Below are 24,811 nucleotides of genomic sequence, written 5' to 3'. Positions count from 1 at the left end.
GTCTGAGATATTCCTGTAGCTGATTTAGTGATTCTTCATTTAGGCCTGGTAGGTAGCTTGTGTGACAGCCTCTAGGGATTGAGAGCCTCGAAAATCTTTTCACAGCTTCTACAAACAGGTCATAATTTTCTATAGAAGGTTCTATATCAGAAATAGCTGCTTCCAAGGTCTCTGTAAACTTTGACCAGTTAGCTTTATTGAAGTTATATCTTCTGCGGAATGGGACACTTTGGTCTTACAGCTGCATATATTACGCAGCATATTGGTCTGTGCTGAGTATTAGGTATCAGGTTTAATACCCTTTTAATGCATTGGTGGATTATGCTTTCAATTACAAAAATCAGATCAGGGTTATAACCACGCTTCCATCGGCCGCTATTACATGATGGTGGTAATTTACTCTCATGAAGGAGGCTCATTCTACTATTATCGGCCCATGTTAGAACTGCTTCACCATTTCTATCATCTTCGTCATAGCCCCAGACACAATTATGGCTATTGAAATCTCCCACAATAAAATGGGCTTCATGATTGTGACAATTGGTTGGGGGCGTAAAATAGAAATCAGCCCCAGGTTTGTAGAGTGAAGATACACTGCAACTATCCAGTTCCACAGATAGGATTTCAATGTTGTTCACTTCTGTGAGAGAGGTTGCAGATATTGCTATACCAGATCGTACAAAAATGGCACTACCATATTGTCTGTGAGGTCATTCCACTGCCAGTTGCATTCCGAGAATTTTTGGTCTTCTCATTGTGATGTCTCTGTGTGTTTCCTGTATACATAAAATGTCACACGAGATGTCCTCGGACATTTTGGCTAATAGCTCTTCCTTAGCAAGTGACAAACCTTCTATATTAATAGACATAATTGTCAGCAATGGTCTTGATGAAGACCTTTAGTGTTCATCCATTTGTGGAGAGATAAAACACATTTAAAATGTTTAAAAAAATGTTTAAAAGCAATGCAATGCTTTTGGATTGGAAAGATCAGCCGTTTACAAGAAATGTTGCCCAGGGGACGCCCGACTGGATTTACTCAGTCTTCGAGGAGGCTCTTTCCATGTCCCCCACCAGTGAAATGTTCAAAGACTAATTATTATTATCATTATTATTATTATTATTATTATTATTATTATTATTATTATTATTATTATCCGTTATTTATATTCCGCTCTATCTCCCCAAGGAGACTCAGGGCGGATCACAATACACATACACGGCAAACATTCAATACCGTTTGGACAGAACAGAATAAGACAAACAGAAGGAGGTATGTGGTCTGGAAGTCCAGTTTTTGGGTGCCTTGGAGGCTGATGTTCTGCTCAGATTCAGTCATGGGGGTGCTGTTGCTTCATTCTCTATGACGAAGAGCCATCAGAACTTCCTCCTTCCACCTTCCTCTTGGTCACCGCATTTCTGGTCTTGTTCTTTATGGTGTTTTAAAATACCTCCCCCGCAATTTGCGTTGCCTCATTTCTCTATTTACAGCTTATAAACTCTTTTCGAACTGCTCAGGTAAACAGTGAGCTGGGCTTGAGGTCGAGCGCTCACCCCCGACCGGGCTTCGAACTGGCCACCTTTCGGTTGGTAGATCTTATTACTGCTACAGCCCAGCCCTAAGGAACTTGTTCCTTCCACGGAGGAATTTTTGAAGGAAATTTACCTGCCCAGGAAAGCGGTTTTGTTGCTAGACAATGCCCCAACACACCCTGATGCAGAGGAGCTTCAAGAGGGGGACATGAAGGCGATGTTTCTGCCACCGAATGTAACCGTCATATGCCAACCGATGGATCAGGGCGTTTTGGAAGAGCTCAAAAGGAACTATTGCAGGAAGCTATTCTCGGCAAGGATAGAAGAAATGGAATAAGTTGTTAGGCCTCTCAGGATCTCACACAAGGATAGGGTTTGGGCTCTAGAAACCGCAATGACACACATCAAGCAACAAGAAGAAGCTACGGGGATGGACATAAAGATGCCGCAAAGATGGCGAGACTTGTCAGCGGAGAAATGGCAATAGTTGGAAAAGCAGGCAAGGGTCACAGATTTTAAAAAATCTTCACAAGACTGAACTTTTTATGGATTTAACTTCCAACAGTGTTGTTTTATGCAATTCTATATTTATAGTCAAGTTTTTAGTAATAAATATTGTTTGTAGTCAATGCTTTCAATACATTGCGATGTTTTGGTGCTAAATTCGTAAATACAGTGATTTCTCCATCATGTTACCGTGTATTGAACTGCTTTTTCTGTTGATTTGTTGTAAAACATGATGTTTTGGTGCTTAATTTGTAAAATCATAATGCAATTTGACCTTTAATAGGCTTTTCCTTAATCCCTCATTATCCAACATTTTCACTTATCCAGTGTTCTCCTGGTCAGTTTATGTTGGATAAGCGAGACTCTGCTGTTCTCTGAAATTAGGTATGGGATCTTGTACGTTGGAGCGGAAAAATCCAACCTTCAGGGAGCATGGGAAAAGAGAACTGGGATTGGGGGAGAGAAATAAAAAGGAGAGAAGGATGGTGAAATGGGTAAAGTCTAAAGCTAGAGAAAAAGGCAAGCATTTGGATGTGAAGGGAAAAGGCATCCATTCCCCAGAGAGAAGGAGACGGAATAAACAACCGGGCTGGGCTGAGCAACAGGGAGCCTCTGGAGCGTATGTTACTCATCTCTCTCTTAGAGGCTCCAGGCAGACAACCAGGGTCCATCTTCACTGAACAAGGGGAGGGGAAAGGACAACAGGCATATCTTCTTTTCCTCCATGTTTATGTTGTCTTAAGGATCATTTCAATCCACTCCTTATCCCACTTCCTTTGAGTCTTTATGACGCACACTGAGGAATGATTTTTTATGTTCTTCTTCTTCACAGTAGATAACGGGGAGAAGAGCCATGTATGCACCAAATACAGGAAGCATTTGGGACACAACGGGTGCCTTCATCGACACCAGCAAGCCCACAGAGAAGATGGAGGTTCTGCCAGAGAAAGGCCCAACAAATGCATTGTATGTGGGCAATGTTTTACCCAAAATGTGGCACTTGTCCTTCACAAGACACTTGATGTTGGGAAAAGCCATCTTAAAGGGAAAGTATCTGCAAAATGTGTGGTGAAACACAAGGAATTTCACACAGGTCAGGAACAATACAGATGCCAAGAGTGTGGGAAGTGTTTTGCTTCCAGTTCAGCCTTGGTGAGGCTCAAAAGACTCCACACAGGAGAGAAGCCACACCAATGTCAGGAGTGTGGGAAATGTTTTGCTGAAAGTTCAGCCTTGTTGAGCCACAAAAGAGTCCACACCAGGGAGAAGCCATACAAATGCCAGGAGTGTGGGAAATGTTTTGCTTTCAGTTCAGCCTTGGTGAGGCACAAAAGACTCCACACAGGAGAGAAGCCATACCAGTGCCAGGAGTGTGGGAAATGTTTTGCTTGCAGTTCAACCTTGGTGAGCCACAAAAGACTCCACACAGGAGAAAAGCCATACAAATGCCAGGAGTGTGGGAAATGTTTTGTTTGCAGTTCAACCTTGGTGGGCCACAAAAGACTCCACACAGGAGAAAAGCCATACAAATGCCAGGAGTGTGGGAAATGTTTTGCTGACAGTTCAAACTTGATGAGCCACAAAAGAGTCCACACCAGGGAGAAGCCATACAAATGTGAGGAGTGTGGGAAATGTTCTGTTTCCCATTCAGACTTGGTGAGGCACAAAAGACTCCACACAGGAGAGAAGCCATACAAATGCCAGGAGTGTGGGAAATGTTTTGCTGACAGTTCAAACTTGATGAGCCACAAAAGACTCCACACAGGAGAGAAGCCATACCAATGCCAGGAGTGTGGGAAATGTTTTGCTTACAGTTCAAACTTGATGAGCCACAAAAGACTCCACACAGGAGAGAAGCCATATAAATGCCATGAATGTGGAAAATGTTTTACTCAGAGTTCAGCCCTTAACCAGCACCAGAGAACACATACCGGGTAAAAAACAGCCATTGTGGGTAAATGTCTGATTTCAAACTTTGAGAAGTTCTGCGTCAGATTTGGTGGAGTCCCGTTCTTGTCATTTGAACCTGTAAGTTGGAGGTCTGTTCTCTGGAGCAGCAGAAAGCAAGCTCTGTGTGACAATCCTTCAGAGCAGTGGTTCTCAACCTGTGGGTCCACAGATGTTTTGGCCTTCAACTCCCCTAAATCCTAACAGCTGGTAAACTGGCTGGGATTTCTGGGAGTTGTAGGCCAAAACACCCGGGGACCCACAGGTTGAGGACCACTGCTTCAGTGTCAGTTCCTGGAAGGTGTAGGAGACAAAGATAGGCTCACACAGCTTGTAGCCATGGAAAACTTTATTGAATCCGCCTTGCCAAAATGGCCGCAAAGCTTCTACTGCCCGTCTTCCGCTCTTTCCCCTCAGTATATTGGGTGGTTGCTTCCCTCCTCCCTTCACGTCTCTTCTTCTCCATTCACACCTCCCTTTCCTTTTGTCCTTTCCCACGTCTGAAGACCAGACCCTGTCATAAATCAGCCTTCCCAGCCAAATGGTCTTCTTTATCCGATTTGTTGTAGTCAGGTGTGAAAAGAACAGCTTGGAGAATGCTGATCTTTTTGCATCCTGACATTCAGAGAGTTAAATATGATTGTCTTGTCACCTCGTCTGAAAAGAAATAAACCATATGTGATTCCATCACTTGTTCCTCTGGTCTTAGTTTCCAGCTCCATTTCCACCTTGGTTTAAATGTCCAGTTTGTGAACGTTGTGCCCCTACAGACACATCCTCTGTTTTCCTCTTTAGTCAGGACTGGTCAGCTTGAATATTGTAAATGGCCGTTATGGGAGGGATCCAGAGTTAGCCCCTTCCCTTTCAGACAGTGGCTCTCAACCAGTGGTCCACGGACTACCAGTGGTTCGCAAGAACTAAAATACGTTCTGGCTTCTAACCTTCCCTTCCTTTGCTTTCTTTTTTCTAGCCCTTCCTTCCCCTTTCTTCCTTCTTTCCTTCTATCCTTGTCTTCTTGTCCCTTCCTTTGCCTTTTCTCTTGCCCTTCATTCCTTCCTTTTTCTCTTCCCTCCCTTTTCTCCCCTTTGCCTTTTCTCTTGCCCTTCTTTCCTTTTTTTCTTCCCTTCACTTCCCTTCCTTTTCCTTCTTTTCTCTTGCCCTTCCTTCCTTTTTCTCTTCTCTCCTCTTCCCTTCCTTTGCCTTCTTTCCTTGCTTTTTCTTGCTCTTCGCTTGCCTTCCCTTCCTTTGCCTATCATATGTTATGGACTGGAGTAGAGTACAATATATGTCTCATTTGATGCCTTATGAACTTGAATGCAAACTATAATTGTTTTTATTAATCTGTTTATCCTATTATATTATATTATTGATGTACTCTGATTGTTGTTTATGTGAGTTTAATATGTCGTAAGCCTCTTTGGGTCCAGTGAGGGAGAAAAGCAGGATATAAATAAAGATTCATCATCATCATCATCATTATTATTATTTTCTCTTGCCATTCTTTACTTCCCTTTTTCTCTTCCCTTCCATCCCTTTGCCCTCTTTTCCCTTGCCCTTCCTTCCTTCTTTCCTTGCTTTACCTTCCCTTCCCTTCTTTTCTCTTGCCCTTCCTTCCTTTTTCTCTTCTCTTCCCATATTTTCCTTTGCCTTATTTTCTCTTCCCCTTCCTTCCTTCCCTTCCCTTCCTTTGTCTTCTTTTCTCTTGTCCTCCCTTCCTTTTTCTCTTCTCTTCCCATATTTTCCTTTGCCTTATTTTCTCTTCCCCTTCCTTCCTTCCCTTCCTTTGTCTTCTTTTCTCTTGCCCTTCCTTCCTTTTTCTCTTCTCTTCCCATATTTCTCTTTGCCTTATTTTCTCTTCCCCTTCCTTCCTTCCCTTCCTTTGCCTTCTTTTCTCTTGCCCTTCCTTCCTTTTTCTCTTCTCTTCCCATCCTTTCCACTACCGAGAAGGAAGGCCCTGTCTCTCATCCCTGCCAATCATGCCAGCGAAGAGGGCGGGATTGAGAGCAGGGCCTCTCCAGACGGTCTTAGACTCCGAGATGGTTCATAAGGGGAGAGACGTTTGGACAGGTAACCCATCCAACACAGGCTGTGACCCTGTGCCCTGTTTGGCCTTGCGACTGACAAGGAAGACCTCTGCGTACAGATGACATTGAACTCCAAAACTTCAGATGATCTCTCCCAACGGCTTCATGTAGATGTTACACAGCGTGGGAGACAGTATTGAACCCTGCGGGGATTCTGGCAAGGGATTCTGCTTTTCCTGCCTGGCAGAAGGGGGTTGGACTAGATGGCCCTCGTGGTCTCTTCCAAATATACTATTCTGTGAATCTCTGATTTGGGTAAGAAGGCAAGGGCCTAGAGAAGTGGGGGGGGGAGGGAGTCCTCTCTCTGGGTGACCCCAAAAAGGGGCTGGAGAGCGACCTGCGGAGGATGGTCTGGCTGGTGACGCTGCTTGGAGAGAATGGGGCTGGACTCCACGACCCACGGGATCAGTGGTTTCATGGCGAAAGAACACACATCTCTTCCTCCCAGTCAGTTTGGGTTGTGTGCTGAGGGGCTAATCATCTTCAGACCACGCAGGAATAAACCACCAAAGCACCCCCAACAGATGGGCATGCCGTCTCTGCTTACAAACCTCCAAAGGAGACTCTTATGGACTCCCGATAGGAGCAGACTCCACTACTGAACAGCTCTGACCTTCAGGAAATGCTTTCTGTTGTGTAGGTGAGGCCTGCACAACTAGTCAGTGTTAATGAGTGATGGAAGGAAAGGAGAAGCAGAGGAAAACACACACACAAGACCCCTGCTAGACAGGCAGGTGAATTCAGTCCTCTCACGGCCTCCTCCAGCTATACAATGGGACAAACTGTCTCATAGGCAAGGAGTGGATTCCAACCCCCAAAACACTGCAGAGTCCTGGTCACAGTTTCACAGCCTCTGGCCTTGTAAAGTAGTTCGTCTCTTTGAATAAACACTCTTGAGTTCTGACTTTCATCCAAAGTCCTTGGAGGTTTTATTCTTGATTTATTCACTACTTATAACTATTTACAGGTCTTCTCTTAATATACAAAGATACACATTAAGAATGAGTAAGGGCTGTTGGAGAGTGGCCTAGGCTGCCTCAGAGTGTGGTGGAGTGTCCTTCTCTGGAGGCTTCTCTGCAGAGGCTATCTATCGGGAGTGCTTTGATTGTGCCTTCCTGCATGGCAGGGGCAGGACGGGGTGGCCCTTGGGGGTCTCTTCCGGCTCTAGGGTCCTAGGAGTCCATTCCAGGAGGAGGCAACACGGGGTCTCATGGACACGCCTTTCCTCTCCGTCCACCTCTCATCCTGACCACGGCCAACCCTTTTGGGATCCAACATTTCCTTCCTGCCGAGGGAGAAGCCCTTCCTTCTTTCCTCCAAGTGAAACATACCCAGCTGTCTCTCTCCGCCCTTCTCTACATCCCGTCTCTGGAGATATTCTGACCTGTCAATATCCGTCTTGAATTGTGGGACTGAGACCTGGAGACAGGGTCATTCCAGGTGAGTCTGAACAAAGCGGAAGAAAGGAGGCCGTGACTTCCTTGGATATAGACAGAATCCTCCTATCGGGGCAGCCTAGAATCACATTGGCTTTTATAGCTGCTACATCATAATCTGTTTTTAAAAATAATTTATATTCAAAGACAAGAAAGAAAAACAAATGCATATTTATACAAATTACAAATACATTTATTAATTTTTTTAAAGAAAATCGTACATCCTTTTACAGCAGCCACATAATATTCAGTACAATCTACAATACATTAACATTTGGCATCTACTGTTATTTTCACGCTTATACAGATTTCTTACCCTCCCCCAAGTCACTTTTTTTATTTATCATCTGTCCAAAATTCCTTTTCATTCCCTCTTGAGGAGGTAATTCTGTCTTTCTTTTCGAATCCTCTTCCAATACATTTTCTCCAGACATCATCACAACCACTTTGTTTCTAAATCCCTCTCCACGTCAACCTATCATTTCTTCCCAGTTTCCATACTTCCTTATACCATTCTTCTATCTCTATATTTATTTCCCTTTTCCAATTCCTTGCTATAAGCTGTCTTGCAATTGTTAATGCGTTTGTTATCGCATCTTTGTCCTCTTTTTCCAACTGTTTATTATTATATAATGAGAATAAAGCCATGCTAAGACTGCTTTCTATTTGAATGTTCATTGTGTCTTCTATCTCTCTTAATACCTTTCCCCAGAAATTATTTACATATTGACACAGCCACCACATATGTATGTATGTTCCCGATTCTTGGCATCCTCTCCAGCAATTGTTTGAGTAGTTTTTATTTATATTTCCTATTCTTATGGATGTGAGGTACCATTTCCATATCAACTAAATAATAATTTTCTTTAACACATATGGATATATTTTTCAAGTGTCTTTGTGCCCATAATTGTAACCCCTCTGTTTCATTGATTTTCATTCCTATATCTTCTTTCCAAATCTTCTTGAAGGTGTTATTCTTTACTTTTCCTTTGTTTTTTTCAATTAATATTTTAGAAATTTTACTGGATATTCCTTTCAAATTTTTATGTTCCTGATCTTTTCTTTCTTCATTCCAACCTTTAGCCAATCCCCTATTTTATCTAAGTTTTTCCCCTTAATTTTTTTATCCATCATATATATTTTTTATTTTTTGGAAATGTCTTTTCCATTATAATTGGGGTTATTATTGAGCCATCTGTTATTAACTTTCTCCTGTATTTGTTCCATATTTCTAATGCATTACTCAACATTGGGTTCCCAGTTTACCTTATTTTTTTTCTCATAAACTATTTTAAAACATATTCCGAATTTCTTCTTCCACTTTTCCTGAATCCATTATTAACTATTCTACATCCTCCTTTTCATCATTCCTTGTATAACCGATCTCAGTCTGTTTGCTTTATAATATTTTTTCATATGAGGAAGCGCTAATCCTTCTTCTTTTTGAGATCTGTTCTGTAACTTGTTTCGTCAATTTCTTTGACTGCCATTACAGTATTTATCATTTGTCCAAATGAGTCTCCTTTGGGGTGGAGAAAGGTGGGGTAGAAATGTTGCAAAGAAATAATGTATTCAACTCTTCTTCTGTAATCTGAAATGGCATTATAAATATAAGGTATATGTAAGTATAAAGTTTATCCTCAGAAGCATTTTCATTTTTAGTATTGCTGTCTTTCCAAACCAAGATAGATGTGTATTAATTTTTTTTGAACTATTTTCCTCAATGCTACTACATTTACCTCTTCTATTTCTTTTAAGTCCTTTGTTATACTTACTCCCAGGTATATTAATTTGTTCTTGATTCTAATTCCCGTATGGCTCTGTTCTATAAAGTCTTTTTCTTTTTTCTTTGTATAATATAAACCCGTTGTTTTCCCAAATATCTTTTAATGATCCTCTCTCCTATCAATTTGACCTACCCAGATATTTAATCAATAACAATGTGTCATCAGCAAATAAGCTCACCTTCTGCTTTTCCTTTATTCCTACACCTTCTACATTCTTACCTTTTTGGATGGCGTTTGCACATAATTCTATCACCATAGCAAATAAAATTGTTTTAATCATCCTTTTATTCTACGTCCCATTCCAAATTAATTCATAATCTCACTTATTATCTGCCATGCTACACAATCAAAGCATTAAATATATCTAATGCTAGTAACATTTGTCTTCCTTTTACAAACCCAGATTGATCTTTTTATATATACTTGTACATGCATTTATTCATTCTATTGGCTATTATAACTGATAAAAACCTTTCATCCTGATTAACTAATGATGTGGGCCTGTAAGACCCTGGGTCTGTTAAATCTTTTCATATTAATATTATGAATGACTTCCTCCACGATTCTGGTATTTTCTCCACAATCATTATTCCAATATACAATTCTAATATTGTTGCAGTCAGTATTTCTCTAATACTTTTGTAATATTCTGTTCCCAATCCGTCCAGACCTGGAGCTTTCCTGGCTTTATTTCTGTCCTCTTAATAGGTTGTTCTGATAATTCTTAATATAAATTACAATTTTGGCATTTTTAAGGAAAGGACTACATAAGAAACATTAAAGCTTCAAGGACACATAACCTACATAAAAAGAACAAAACTAATAGAAAAACCAATCTACAAAACTCTTGCTGCATGCTGATTTTTATCTCGATTTACTCACTTTAAATCATAGAATCATTGAATCCCAGAGTTGGAAGAGACCTCATGGGCCATCCAGTCCAACCCCCTGCCAAGAAGCAGGAAATCGCATTCAAAGCACCCCCGACAGATGGTCATCCAGCCTCTGCCTCAAAGCCTCCAAAGAAGGAGCCTCCACCACAGTCCGGGGGAGAGAGTTCCACTGCCGAACAGCTCTCACAGTGAGGAAGTTCTTCCTGATGTTCAGTTGGAATCTCCTTTCCTGTATTTTGAAGCCATTATTCTGATTCCACCTGAACATAAGGAAGAACTTCCTCACTGTGAGAGCAGTTCAGCTGTGGAACCTTCTTTGGAGGCTTTTAAGCAGAGGCTGGATGGCCATCTGTCCGGGGTGCTTTGAATGGAATTTCCTGCTTCTTGGCAGGGGGTTGGACTAGATGACCCATGAGGTCTCTTCCAACTCTATGGTTATATGATTTTGTGATTTCTTCCCCTTCCACTTCCTGTTCATGTCTATTTTAAGTCATAGTCATTAGAAGTTCTTTGGACAAACATTCTGGCTTCTTTGCACTTGTCCTATTTATGTGGCTTCTCTCCTGTGTGCATCCTTTGATGGGTACGCAGATGTCCACTCTTACTGAAGCTGTTTCCACATTCCATGCATTTATGTGGCTTCTCCCCTGTGTGGATCCTTTGATGGATACGCAGATGTCCACTCTGACTGAAGCTCTTTCCACATTCCATGCATGTATGTGGCTTCTCTCCTGTGTGAGTCCTTTGATGGATACGCAGATGTCCACTCTCACTGAATCTCTTTCCACATTCCATGCATGTATGTGGCTTCTCTCCTGTGTGAGTCCTTTGATGGATACGCAGATGTCCACTCTTACTGAAGCTCTTTCCACATTCCATGCATGTATGTGGCTTCTCCCCTGTGTGAATCCTTTGATGGATACGCAGATCTCCACTCCCACTGAAGCTCTTTCCACATTCCATGCATGTATGTGGCTTCTCTCCTGTGTGAGTCCTTTGATGGGAACGTAGATAGTCACTCCGACTGAAGCTCTTTCCACATTCCATGCATGTATGTGGCTTCTCTCCTGTGTGAGTCCTTTGATGGGTGTGTAGATTTCCACTCTGACTGAAGCTCTTTCCACATTCCATGCATGTATGTGGCTTCTCCCTTGTGTGGGTCCTTTGATGGGTGTGTAGATTTCCACTCTTACTGAAGCTCTTTCCACATTCCCTGCATGTATGTGGCTTCTCCCCTGTGTGAGTCCTTTGATGGGTGCGCAGATGTCCACTCTCACTGAATCTCTTTCCACATTCCATGCATGTATGTGGCTTCTCCCCTGTGTGAGTCCTTTGATGGGTGCGCAGATGTCCACTCTCACTGAATCTCTTTCCACATTCCATGCATGTATGTGGCTTCTCCCCTGTGTGAGTCCTTTGATGGGTGCGCAGATGTCCACTCTTACTGAAGCTCTTTCCACATTCCCTGCATGTATGTGGCTTCTCCCCTGTGTGAATCCTTTGATGGGTGCGTAGACTTCCACTATGACTGAAGCTCTTTCCACATTCCATGCATGTATGTGGCTTCTCTCCTGTGTGCATCCTTTGATGGATACGCAGATGTCCACTCTGACTGAAGCTCTTTCCACATTCCATGCATGTATGTGGCTTCTCCCCTGTGTGAGTCCTTTGATGGATACGCAGATGTCCACTCTTACTGAAGCTCTTTCCACATTCCATGCATGTATGTGGCTTCTCCCCTGTGTGAGTCCTTTGATGGATATGCAGATGTCCACTCTGACTGAATCTCTTTCCACATTCCATGCATGTATGTGGCTTCTCCCCTGTGTGAGTCCTTTGATGGGTGCGTAGATCTCCACTCCGACTGAAGCTCTTTCCACATTCCATGCATTTATATGGCTTCTCCCCTGTGTGAGTCCTTTGATGGGCGCGTAGATTTCCACTCTCACTGAAGCTCTTTCCACATTCCATGCATGTATGTGGCTTCTCCCCTGTGTGAGTCCTTTGATGGGCGCGTAGATTTCCACTCTCACTGAAGCTCTTTCCACATTCCATGCATTTATATGGCTTCTCTCCTGTGTGAGTTCGTTGATGTTTAGCAAGAGAACTTCTCTCAATGAAACATTTCCCACAGTCCTTACAATTATGTCGCTTCTCCCCTGTGTGTGATTTTGACAATGAATTTTCCATTTTTTAACATTTATTATTCTAATATTATGCCTGAAGTTCACAGATATGGACTCCTGAATAGGACATTTCCTCTTCCCAGTCTCTGTATTGCTGTAGCCTTATTTTCTCTTTACCAACCCCTCTTTTTACAGCACAATCCTCCCTTTCCTTACATTTAAAGTTATGTAGCTTGAAATATAATTTCTCCAATTCATTTCTTGTTCTTGTTAATCCTGCGTACTTTCATTTCAGACGAAAGGCAAAGGGCAATGTTTTCTTCATAAGGTTCGTTTAGAGGTTACCTGCGAGATGAATAAGAGGAAAATCTTATTAGGAGCAGAGTACAGAAAGATCTCATTGAACAATAGCCTAGTGCTGTAGCAATCACAGGGGAAGAGGGGAGAAAGACTGGCCCAACTGGTAAGAGCCCGTTGCCTCCTGAGAAGCACTTTAACACTTGCCCAACAAAGAACAATCCCTGCAAAGGGGATAGCGGCCTAAGATCCTGTGTCTAATCCAACCTTGGTAAAGGAAGGCCTCTAATAATATGGTCAACACGGAAAGGGGCTAACGATGCAAAGCATTTCCTACCTAGATCCCGCTTCTTCACATCTCCACTCAAAACCTGAGTGGCCATCTGTATGGACAGACTATCCCAAGTGATCAGTCTTGGGAGAAAAATACTTCCTCCAACTTGGGGGAGAGATATTTTCCTGATCCTCTCTTTCCCTGCAGCGTGATCCCTGCCCCACGTTTCTAAAGCAAGGCGCCTGGAGACACTGAGAGCACATTAGGCCACAAAGTTCCTTGACATACTGCATTCTTACAAAACCTATACCACAAAGGTATGTAACTTCAGGCAGAACCAAGGCAAAGAGAAAAACCAAGGAAAATTCAAACTTCTACACTGATGCAGAAGCACAGGGTGGAAGGCACTCAGACTAGCAGCAGTACATGAGAGAAGGCGGTATCGAGGAGACAGATGGACAGACCCCCAGGGTGAGTGGGAATCCTGCTGCCCTCCAGATCCTTCTGCACTCCAACAGCACCCTTGGGTGGGAGACATGATTCCTGCCCAGTTCTGCTCAGTTCAGTCCATTTTAGAAAGGACATTGGCAAACTGCAGCGGATTCATAGAAAGGCAACAAGGACAGGAAGACATTACATTGTAAATGAAGGAAAAATAAAGGCAAAAGTTTGCTTTTGCACAGGAGACAATGTTGTGGCTCGAACTAAAATTATGTGCTAAAGATGATGCTTCTGTCATCTGGGTAGTACCAGGTATAGCTTGTGCCACCAGATGACTGCAACTAGGCCGACCACCTGCTCCCTCGATCCGTGTCCCTCCTGGCTAGTAAAATCTTGCCTGGAGGGATTACGGGAACCTCTGTTGAATATAATAAATAGCTCCCTTGAGCAAGGAGTTTTTCCAGAGGGTTTAAAAGAGGCGATGGTATCTCCGCTGCTGAAGAGCCCAGACTTGGATCGTTCGGTTCCCCTAGCTACCGCCCAGTCTCGAATCTTCCGTTTCTGGACAAGGTGGTTGAGAGGGCAGCAGCGGAACAGTTGCAGCAGTTCCTCAATCGTACAGCCGGACTTGATCCCTTCCAGTCCGGCTTCCGTAGGGGGCACGGGACGGAGACTGTGCTAGTTGCCATCACAGATCAGCTTCGCTGCCAAAGGGATCAAGGCGGATCAGCGCTGCTTGTGTTATTGGATCTCACAGCAGCATTTGATACGGTCGATCACAATCTATTGACCCACTGCCTAGCCATGACGGGGGTTAGGGGGATACCCCTTAAATGGGTGTCCTCCTTCCTCCAGAATCAGGGACAGCGGGTGGTGAGGGGAGGGATGGTTTCCGCGTGGTCTCCGCTAACTTGTGGGGTCCCACAGGGAGCTATTCTCTCTCCTCTATTATTTATCATCTATATGCGACCGCTTGCCTGACTGGTGCAGAGTTTTGGGCTCGAGTGCCACCAGTACGCTGATGACACTCAGCTTATTCTGAGGATGGAGGGCCAGCCGGACTCCGTACCCGATAGTTTCCATCAGTGCCTTGAGGCCGTTACTGGATGATTGCGTGCCAGCAGGTTGAGGGTGAATCCAGCGAAGACGGAGATCCTTTGGCTGGGCCGTCCGGGTGGGGGGGAGATGCAGCTGCCTACCCTGGATGGCGAGACACTGCGTCCGTCATCTTCTGTAAAAAGTCTTGGTGTCTTATTGGACCCTCTGCTCACAATGGAGGCCCAGGTCTCTGCTGTGAGCAGATCTGCGTTTTTCCATCTACGTCAGGCTAGGCGACTGGCTCCCTACCTATCTAGGAACGACCTGGCTACGGTGATCCAGGCGACGGTCATCTTGAGGCTCGGCTACTGTAACGCCCTCTACATTGGCCTTCCTCTGTCAGTGATCCGGAAACTAAAGCTGGTGCAAAACGCGGCGGCTCCGTCTTCTCGCCGGGGTGCCGGCGAGGTGGCGTATCACCCCAATTCTACAACAGCTGCACTGGCTACCGATTGAGTACCGGATTACTTTCAAGATACTGGTACTAACCTTTAAGGCCTTACATGGTTTGGGGCCGGCGTACCTGAGGGCCCGCTTATCCCCCTACCAACCCCAGAGATTACTTCGGTCCAAAGACCAAAATTTGCTTGAAGTCCCTAACATACGGACTTATCATTTGTCTTCTACTAGGCAGAGAGCCTTCTCGATTGTAGCCCCTCATTTATAGAATGCCTTGCCAGTTGAAACTCGAACTATCCGAGGCCTACTTGCCTTTTGGAAAGCCTGCAAAACCTTGCTCTTCCGACAAGCTTTCGATGGGTGAAAAACATGGGGCTATGTCTGTTTTTATTGTTATTTTAAAGCTAAGTGTATTGTTTTAATTTATTTAATTTAATTTAAACCGCTCTGAGCCAAACTGGGAGTAGCGGTATACAAGTCTGATAAAATAAATAAATAAATAAATAAATAATTAGTCCCCCAATTAACCAGAGAATTTGTTGATCACATTCACAAGGACTGCCAAAGGGGTTCCTAAGACCATCAGAAATATGTGTTTTCTGATGGTCTTTGACAACACCTCTGACATCCCCCTGGTGACCTACCCAGGGGTCCCGACCCCCTGGTTGAGAAACATTGATTTACACTGTTACCCTATTGCATATGAAATCTGTTATAGACAAAGACAAAGAGGTAACTCTGAAAACAGAAAAGGAAGAAAGAGGAGAAACAAGAATGAATGGGGAAGCTCAAATTTTGAAATCGAAGATAAAGTGAAGTTCTTCTTGTGACGAAATAGGTACAGTCCCAATGCAATCGTGATTTGTAATGTTCTGGATTAGAGAGAAAAGAGAAAGGAAATAAGGAAGATTTTTCAGTGAGACCTTGAATTGAACAGAAGTCAAAACATCTTCCTGAAGCATTGCCAAATAGAGGAGCTTGTTTAGAAAAGACATTTATTTGAAAACTTATCACAATATGACATCTATTGGATGAAAGTGGTTACATAACAAATCCAATGTTCAGTTGAAAACTCCTAAAATGGAGAAAGGAAAACAACATAATAAGATATTGGATAAACATATAGAAGTTATGAAACCAGTGGAAATTTTGAATGGATTAATCGATAGTGCCAACAACAAGCTAGATCAAGTGAATACTATCATGAAGAATTCTCTAGTGGCCCCCAAAGAAGGACAATTGAAACTGAAAAAGTTTCCAAAAGTTTCTGGGCCAAATTAAAGGTGCAGGTTATCTATATATATAAAAGAGTAATGGCATCACGGCGACCCACAAAACAACAAAACTACAGGCCCCCCAACCTCGAAATTTGACGACACAACCCATCATCCACGCCTCTAGGTTGATACAACAAAAAGAAAAGAAAAATAAAGTCCTAATTAGAGAGAGAGAGGAATAATTGCTTTTATCCAATTGCTGCCCGTTAGAAGGCTAAGCTCCTCCTACTTGGTCTCCTAGCAACCCAATAAAAAATAATAAAAAACATTAAAAAATAATTAAAAACACTAAAAAATTAATATAATAAAATACCATAATAACAAAAAATAACTAAAAATTATACAAGAAAATAATAAAATATAAAAAATAAAAAGATAACTTACAATAAAATTAATTACAAAATACAAGTAACGTCAAATAAAAATTACACAACAAATCTTAACCAATACTACCACCACTTTGCCACAGCAACGCATGGCCGGGCACAGCTAGTTACCTATAAAGCCTTAAACGGTTCAGGACCTGCCTATCTACGTGATCGCTTCCTCTCCTACGAACCAACGCGAATCATAGAATCATAGAATAATAGAGTTGGAAGAGACCTCATGGGCCATCCAGTCCAACCTCCCGCTAAGAAGCAGGAAATCTCATTCAAAGCACCCCGACAGATGGCCATCCAGCCTCTGCTTAAAAGCCTCCAAAGAAGGAACCTCTACCACAGTCCGGGGACCCCCTAAGATCATCCGGGGAGGCGCTCCTCTCGCCCCCGCCTTTGTCTCAAATGCGGCTGGTGGGGACGAGGGAGAGAGAGGGCCTTCTCGGCAGTGGCCCCCATCCCGGCTCTGGAACTCTCTCCCTAAGGAGATCAGGTTAGCTCCTTCCCTGCCCATTTTCCGCCGGGAATTGAAAACATGGTTGTTCCGGAGCGCATTTGAATAAATAGGCCCAATAGAGCTGCTATTAGAATACTTCTTTATGTTTTAAAAGCATATGGCACTTTATCGCCGTTACTTATTTCCATGATACACCATTTTATGAAACCTGTCCCCACTGGTTTGCTTTTAATTACTCTGATTTTATCTGCTTGGATTTTAATGTATTGTCCATATTTTATTTTGTGTATTGTTGGAATGTTTTTTCTGTCAAATATGTTGTGTTGTTGTTTTGGGCTTGTTCCTGTTGTGGTCCCTTTGGGGAGATGGGGCGGGATATAAAAATAAAGTTGTTTATTATTATTATTATTATAGGTGGAACAAGAGAAGCCTCCAATTTAGTTGGGAGATACCACAGAAGAGATCTGGGGCCAGAAGAAGAGGCCAAACCAAATCTCTTCAAAAAGAGTTGGAATATACAAGGAGACACAGGTTGTTCAGACCTCTGAAGCAAATGCTGAATGCCGCACAGGAAACAAAGGCCAAGAAAGAGACCACAATGCCTTTAAACAAGAATGAGCGAGATTATATTCTTGAATGGTGAAAGCAGGACGTAGTGAAAGCAGATATTAAAGAAAGGAGAAGTCCAAAAAACGATGAGTAGTTGGAACTAAAAACGCTGATCAGAAGATAAAAAAAGAAAAAATGGGCTGAACAAGAGATCAAGAAGAATGAGATTTTCAAATGTGGTGCTTTAACAGATGATTGTTTTATATCTGTTTTAAATAGTATGGACAAACCCCTCATGTAAGAGACATTAGTTCATAGAAAGGCTGTGTAGCGGGAAAGGGGGGTGAAGGATAATGGTATCTATTAATTCGTGTACGTATAACACTAACTTACTAACAAACAGATTTGACTAATAATCTTCTAAAATTCATTTGGTAATAAATACAACGAAACCACAGTTTTCTTTAAAAAGGAGCAAGTTGCCAGGAACAATCAAGAAGAACTTAAGAAATGCCATTTCCTAATGGATTCCATCACAAAAACATGGGAAAAGTTTCTCAAACCCAAAAACTTGGTTTCTGCGGGAGGGACATCCTGCTGTAGCACATTTTGCTCTGGTTTTTCAATAAATTCCTCATCACCAGGTCTCAACCAATTCAATTCTCACTCCTTTGTGGCAGCCACAAAACCAAGTTTTCGGAGTAGAGCAACTCCTTTCCAAGTAAGGAATGCACAATAAAACAGGAAACAATACTTTCAAACCAGGAGCAGAACATTTTTCAAATTTTGTTATATTGTCATTTACCTTGTGTCACTTGTTACATCGTGTCATCTTTTAACTTGTTAATTGGAATTGGAATGTGTTCAGTCTATTTCAATTTTAAATAGCCACAGCTCACCTGCCCACCAAGCAGGACGAAAGCAGAAATGTGAGTAGATAAATAGGTACTGCTTTCAGTGGGGAGGTAATAAAGATGCCCTTAAGGACACTGATCGGGAAGAAGCTCCTCAACATGGAAGATGAAGTGACAGCCCCCCCCCCTCCCCCCATGTCCAGTGTTGAGCACAGCCTCCAAGATGCCGAAAATAAGATGGGAAAAGTTGTTTTTACCTGTGTCTGCGTTGTCTGTCCTTGTTAATTGTAGAATCAGGCACTGAATGTTTGCCGTATGCGTGTTCTGTAAGCCGCTCTGAGTCCCCTTCGGGGCGAGAAGGGCGGGGTATAAATACTGAAAAGAAAAGACAAGCAATTGGATCAAGATCAAATACAAGAAGATGATTGAAGAAGAAAGACAGGACTATTGGATTTCAAAATAATGGACAATAATATAGAAGACAGATCAACTTTTGGGGGATTCTTTTTAGTAGTTTAAGCAATGGATGTCAAGATAAGAGAGATCAAAAACTGGGAGTAATGCAGTAACACATGGAGTACAGTAGAGTCTCACTAATCCAAGCTAAACGGGCCGGCAGAAGCTTGGATAAGCGAATATCTTGGATAATAAGGACTGATCAAGGAAAAGCCTATTAAACATCAAATTGGGTTATGATTTTACAAATTAAGCACCAAAACTTCATGTTAGACAACAAATTTGACAGAAAAAGTAGTTCAATACGCAGTAATGTTATGTTGTAATTACTGTATTTACGAATTTAGCACCAAAATATCACGATATATTGGAAACATTGACTACAAAAATGGCTTGGATTATCCAGAGGCTTGGATAAGCGAGGCTTGGATTAGTGAGACTCTACTGTATTTGAGAAAGTACGAAGTAGTGATCCAAGGCGGATTTATCCTTACGGAATCCAGTTTGCTCAGGGCTGATGGTTTTGTTCTGGTCCAGCCTGGTCTGCAACTTTATTAATAGGAATTTTGCACAAAGCTTTCCAATTACCGATAGAAGGCTAATTGGCCAGTAATTGGAAGGATCGGGAGGGTCACCTTTTCTGTAGATTGGAACTATAATGGCAAATTGCCAGTGGTTTGGTAGGATGCCCGTGTTGTTAATGATGGTGAAGACTGCCACCAAGAAGAGGGTCCACCACTCAGGATCCGATGTCAGAATCTCCGGGATAATTAACTCCGATCCAAGTACTTTTCCATTTTTTAGACCAACGATCAGGTCTGCTCCTTCACTACTGAAACAGGGGGACAGTCGGTCAATTCAGGAGAATCTATCGCTTTTTTTTCGTGTCAGGAGCAACCGGAGTTGCTTCCGGAGTGAGAGAATTGGCCGTCTGCAAGGACGTTGCCCAGGGGACGTTGCCTGGATGTTCTGCTGTTTTACCATCCTTGTGGGAGGGAGGCTTCTCTCATGTCCCCGCATGGAGCTGAGAGAGGGAGCTCACCTGGGTGGGGTTCGAACCTGGCAGCCTTCAGGTCAGCAGCCCAACCTTCAAGCCCGGAGGCTTTTATCCCCTAGGCCACCGGAGGCTCCAAAATCTACCCCTGAGCTCTGGGTTTCTAACTCATCAGCCCGAAAGAGGTTGGAAAAAATGACTATATCCGTTTGAGGGAGAGACTTATTTATTTATTTATTTACTTACTACATTTATATGCCGCTCTTCTCACCCCGAAGGGGACTCAGAGCGGCTTACAATTCAAATGTACATACAATATATTATTAGCATAGCACAATATAAGCAATTAAATTACTATATTGTACTATATAATTTCATGGTAATATTATTAGTAATATTACATTTAATATATAATATATAATTAATATTATATTATATTATTAATTAGTATAATATTGTATTGCATTATAATATTATTATCAATATTACAAGTACGTACAATATATTGTATATTTATAAATTATTGTATATTATATATATCTATATATATAAAAGAGTGATGGCATCATGGCAATTCACAAAACAACAAAAGTACAGGCCCCCCAACCTCAAAATTTGACAACGCAACCCATCATCCACGCCTCAAGGTTGATACAACAAAAAGAAAAGAAAAATAAAGTCCTAATTAGAGGGAGAGCAATAATTTTTTTATCCAATTGCTGCCAGTTTAGAGGGCTAATCTCTGCCCACTTGGTTGCCTAGCAACCAAGGGACAGCCAGGTTTCAGTTAGGGGACAGGCAGATTTAGGCCTCACTTAGACTTCTTCCACAGATTATCTAATTTGCACTGGATTATATGGCAGTGTAGACTCAAGGCCCTTCCACACAGCTATATAACCCATTTATAATCTTATATTATCTGCTTTGCACTGGATTATCTTGACTCCACACTGCCATATAATCCACTTCAGTGTGCATTTTATACAGCTGTGAAGAAGGAGCCTCATATAATCCAGTTCTGAGCAGATAATATAAGATTAGAAATATACAGTAGAGTCTCACTTATCCAACGTAAACAGGCAGGCAGGATAAGTGAATATGTTGGATAATAAGAAGGGATTCAGGAAAAGCCAATTAAACATCAAATTAGGTCATCGTTATACAAATTAAGCACCAAAACATCATATTATACAACAAATTTGACAGAAAAAGTAGTTCCATGCGCAGTAATGCTATGTAGTATTTACAGTAGAGTCTCACTTATCCAACACTCGCTTATCCAACGTTCTGGATTATCCAACGCATTTTTGTAGTCAATGCTTTCAATATATCGTGATATTTTGGTGCTAAATTCATAAATCCAGTAATTTCTACATAGAATTACTGCGTATTGAACTATTTTTTCTTCCAAATTTGTTGTCTAACATGATGTTTTGGTCCTTAATTTGTGAAATCATAACTTTATTTGATGTTTAATAGGCTTATCCTTAATCCCTCCTTATTATCCAACATATTCGCTTATCCAACATTCTGCCGGCCCGTTTATGTTGGATAAGTGAGACTCTACTGTACTGTATTTACAAATTTACCACTAAAATATCACAATGAATTTAAAACACTGACTACAAAAACATTGATTATGAAAAGGCAGACTGCGTTGGATAATCCAGAACATTGTATAAGCGAATGTTGGATAAGTGAGATTCTTCTTTAATATGAAATAATTACTGGGATAGAATAATGCAGAACAATATAATCTCTAAAACCAGGACAGTAAATAAACAGGGGAATTCCACACAGGAAACAATCAGGGCCAGCTAACACCTCCCAACAAAGTATTCCCATCATCAAAGTCTGGCAAATCCTGTTTTCTCAGGGCCACAGACAGTAGAAGCACATAAAATATCGCAAACAACACCACTCTGAAAACAAGGGAATTCCAGACAGGAAACAATCAGGGCCAGCTAACACCTCCCAACAAAAAATTCACTCAGGGAGGAAACAGCCAGGCTTTAAAGCTGCAAGGCTATTACATCCTAATCATTTTTCCTAATTGCAGCATTCATACTTGCCTCCAACAAACAAAAAAAAACCAATCAGAAATATTGTATATTCACAACCTTTAGGAAATAATATCCCCTGATGGCGCAGCGTGTTAAAGCGCTGAGCTGCTGAACTTCTGGACCGAAAGGCCACAGGTTTGAATTGGGGGAGCGGAGAGAGCCCCCACTGTTAGCCCCAGCTTCTACCAACCCAGAAGTTCGAAAACATGCAAATGTGAGTGCATTAATAGGTACTGCTCCGGCGGGAAGGTAACGCCGCTCCATGTAGTCATCCCACATGGCCTTGGAGGAGTCTACGGACAACGCCGGCTCTTCAGCTTACAATTTGACGCCTTGAATGCGTATAGAAACAAAGCCACATTTAATTTAAGACTGAGGGTGAAGGTTGGGCTTGAATTGCAGACAGGCCGCTCCCTCCCAAAGGCCGAGAAGAAGGAAGGAAGGAAGGGAGGGAGGGAGGGAGGCCTGAGGGCAGAGGGGGAGCCCCCCATCCCTCCCCCACTCACCTCCTCTCTCTCTCTCTCTCTCTCTCTCCGAAAGGCCTCCTCCTCTTTCCTTCTTTCCTTCCTTCCTTCCCTCGAAGGCGCTGACAGGAAAGAGCGCCGCCCGGCCCCGCCCATCCCGAGTCTTCCCGCCTCTCGCTGCACTTCCGCCCTCAAGAAACATGGCGGCCGCGGGCAAGATTCCCACAGAGGGGCGGGGCTTGAGAGAAGCGGAGAGGCAGGCGGAGAGACACGCCCCTTCTTTCCTTTCTTCCCAACGCCCAATGAGAATCCGCCTTCCTCTCAGAGCGGCGTCATCGGTCTCCGGGCAGGAACGCCCCCGCCCCGCCCCCCGCCCCGCCCTTCTGCCGTTAACGGTCACTCCAGGAATCGGCCAATGGGAATGGGCCTCGTCTCGCCGCGTCATCAGTCTCCGGGCAGACTCGCCCTGGGCCGGACTCTCCTGGCCCGCTCCTCATCGCAGGCAGGCTGCCCGAGGAAGCGCCGGGTGAAGCGGAGAAGGGGGGGCCAGGCCAAGGAGCGGGAGGCGCCTCTGCGTGGAGATGGAGATGGAGATGGGCGGGGGGGGGGGGGAGGCAGGAAGGGAGGCCGGAAGGGAGGCCTTGAGGCGAAGGGCCAGGCAGGCCAAGGCCGGAGGGGGGCGCGGGGGGAGACTCGGGGACCCACTCAGCCCCCCCCCCCCAAACACGCACACGCACACTCACCCCTCCTCCTCCTCCTCCTCCTCCTCCTCCTCCGCTTCCTCCTTCCTCTCCCTCCCGCGCTCGCTCTGACAGGAAAAGGCGCCTCTCGTCCTGAGTCTCTCTAGGAAGACGCCTCCCTTTCTCAGTGGACTTCCGCCCGGGCTCAACATGGCAGCCGCGGGCACGATGCCCAGAGAGGGGCGGGGCTTCGCGGCACTTGAACGGAGCTCTAGACAGAGAGAGACGCTCCTCCTTTCTTTTCCTGCCAACGCCCAAGATCCGCCAATGGGAATCCGTCTCCCTCCCTGACGTCATCAGTCTCCGGGCAGAATCTCCCCGGCCCTTTTCTTCGCCCGCCAATGGGGATCGGCCTCCAGGCAGACCCGCCTGCGCCTTCCCGCCTCCCTTTCCGGAGGAAGCGCCGGGCTGAGGCGGGGAAGGGAGGGCCGGGCCAGGAAGGAAGGATTGGCCGGTCGTGTCGGGGAAGCAGCCTCCTCTCTCCGCCTCCGCTCGTTGACGTTTCCCCGCTTCCCAATGTGTCGCTTGAGAGCCTGAAGTGCAGGTCTGACGGGACTGGCGGTTTCCTCTTCTCTCTAGAGCCAGAGCCGTGGGCGGGGCTGCGGGTGACGTCACTGGGCGAGGGCCCGTGGGCAGCGCCGAGGCCTCATCCGGGTGAGAGGTCAGTCTTGGCCTCACCTGAAGGGCGGAAATCCCCGTGGGCGCCCAAAGGAAAGGTAGAGTGGCCTTCCCGCGCTCTCAGCCTCCTTCCCGCCTCCTCTTCCCGTTCTTTGCAGGCATTTCATCTCATTCTCATGACTGCTGTATTGATTCCATTTGGTAGTAAATTAGGATTGTGTGGGTGAGAATTCCCTATGTTACATTTTCATCTTTTCTTCTTTGATTTAAACACTACACAAATATGGGTTTGTATCTATGTGTCGCTCTAAGATATCTAATTAACAAGATTGTGTTCTAATCAAAGAGTGCTGCTAATAGGTCAATGATTCAAAGTCTCTTGAATAAAGAGTTCAGAAATAGTACAAAATGTAACTGTATACTATGAATACTATTTTAGGCAACAGATCCTGCTGTGGCCATCTTCCTTTGCTTCTTTGTGAATTCAGTGAAGGGTTTCCATTCTTCTTGGAAGTCTCTGTGTATTTGTTTGTTGTGCAGCTAAAGTTAGTTTGTCCTTTTTGGCCATTTCAAAACCTTTTGTCGTCCAGTTGTCTGGTGTTGGCATGTCTTGTTGTTTCCATAGTTTTGCGTATTCAGTTCTTGCTTCTGTTGTCATATAAAGAAAGAGTCTTTCTTGATGTTTCCCAGTAGAAAACGTTATGGTTTTTTTTTCCTGTGAAAATTATTCATTTATTTTGTGCTGGACTTATTGATGCAGAATTTATTATTGGGTCCCAAGTACAGTTGAGTCTCACTTATCCAACATAAACGGGCCAGCGCCATGTTGGATAAGCGAATATGTTGGATAATAAGGAGGCATTAAGGAAAAGCCTATTAAACATCAAATTAGGTTATGATTTTACAATTGAAACACCAAAACATCATGTTAGACAACAAATTTGGCAGAAAAAGTAGTTCAATACGCAGTAATGCTATGTAGTAATTACTTTATTTACAAATTTAGCACCAAAATATCACGATATATTGAAAACATTGACTACAAAAATGCGTTGGATAATCCAGAATGTTGGATAAGCGAGTGTTGGATAAGTGAGACTCTACTGTAAATTTGTTTAGATACCAGAAGTGAACTCA

The 24,811-nt window shown here is 43.4% G+C and overlaps 2 protein-coding genes and 1 long non-coding RNA gene across 5 annotated transcripts; 2 read left to right on the top strand and 1 right to left on the bottom strand.

Moving 5' to 3' along the window:
* Nucleotides 1-309: 309 nt before the first annotated feature.
* LOC134296940 (gastrula zinc finger protein XlCGF17.1-like) lies at nucleotides 310-5,460 on the top strand. The gene has a single exon (XM_062973126.1). The coding sequence runs from the start codon at nucleotides 2,854-2,856 to the stop codon at nucleotides 3,976-3,978; it is 1,125 nt and encodes a 374-aa protein (XP_062829196.1). The 5' UTR covers nucleotides 310-2,853; the 3' UTR covers nucleotides 3,979-5,460.
* Nucleotides 5,461-10,448: 4,988 nt separating this feature from the next.
* LOC134296919 (zinc finger protein 420-like) lies at nucleotides 10,449-22,737 on the bottom strand. Of its 3 annotated transcripts, XM_062973083.1 has the most exons (4): nucleotides 22,359-22,737; nucleotides 18,597-18,714; nucleotides 14,398-15,900; nucleotides 10,449-12,661 (listed from the first exon to the last, which is right to left on the bottom strand). In XM_062973083.1, exon 4 carries the CDS (start codon nucleotides 12,378-12,380, stop codon nucleotides 10,734-10,736), a length of 1,647 nt encoding a protein of 548 aa, XP_062829153.1. In that variant the 5' UTR covers nucleotides 12,381-12,661; nucleotides 14,398-15,900; nucleotides 18,597-18,714; nucleotides 22,359-22,737; the 3' UTR covers nucleotides 10,449-10,733. The 3 variants fall into 3 exon arrangements, with proteins under 3 accessions (XP_062829153.1, XP_062829154.1, XP_062829155.1); XM_062973084.1 differs by lacking the exon at nucleotides 14,398-15,900 and having other exon boundaries at nucleotides 22,359-22,735; XM_062973085.1 differs by lacking the exon at nucleotides 10,449-12,661 and having other exon boundaries at nucleotides 15,804-15,900; nucleotides 22,359-22,724.
* Nucleotides 12,719-18,140, top strand: LOC134296979 (uncharacterized). The gene is made up of 2 exons (XR_010003743.1): nucleotides 12,719-12,779; nucleotides 17,351-18,140. It is a non-coding gene; the product is annotated as an uncharacterized LOC134296979 (long non-coding RNA).
* Nucleotides 22,738-24,811: the final 2,074 nt, after the last annotated feature.

This window comes from Anolis carolinensis, chromosome 2 (assembly GCF_035594765.1).
Source record: "Anolis carolinensis isolate JA03-04 chromosome 2, rAnoCar3.1.pri, whole genome shotgun sequence".
In the NCBI taxonomy this organism is placed as follows: domain Eukaryota; kingdom Metazoa; phylum Chordata; class Lepidosauria; order Squamata; family Dactyloidae; genus Anolis; species Anolis carolinensis.
Note: the sequence above shows the minus strand (reverse complement) of the source record. Positions and strands in the feature narration are given on the sequence as shown.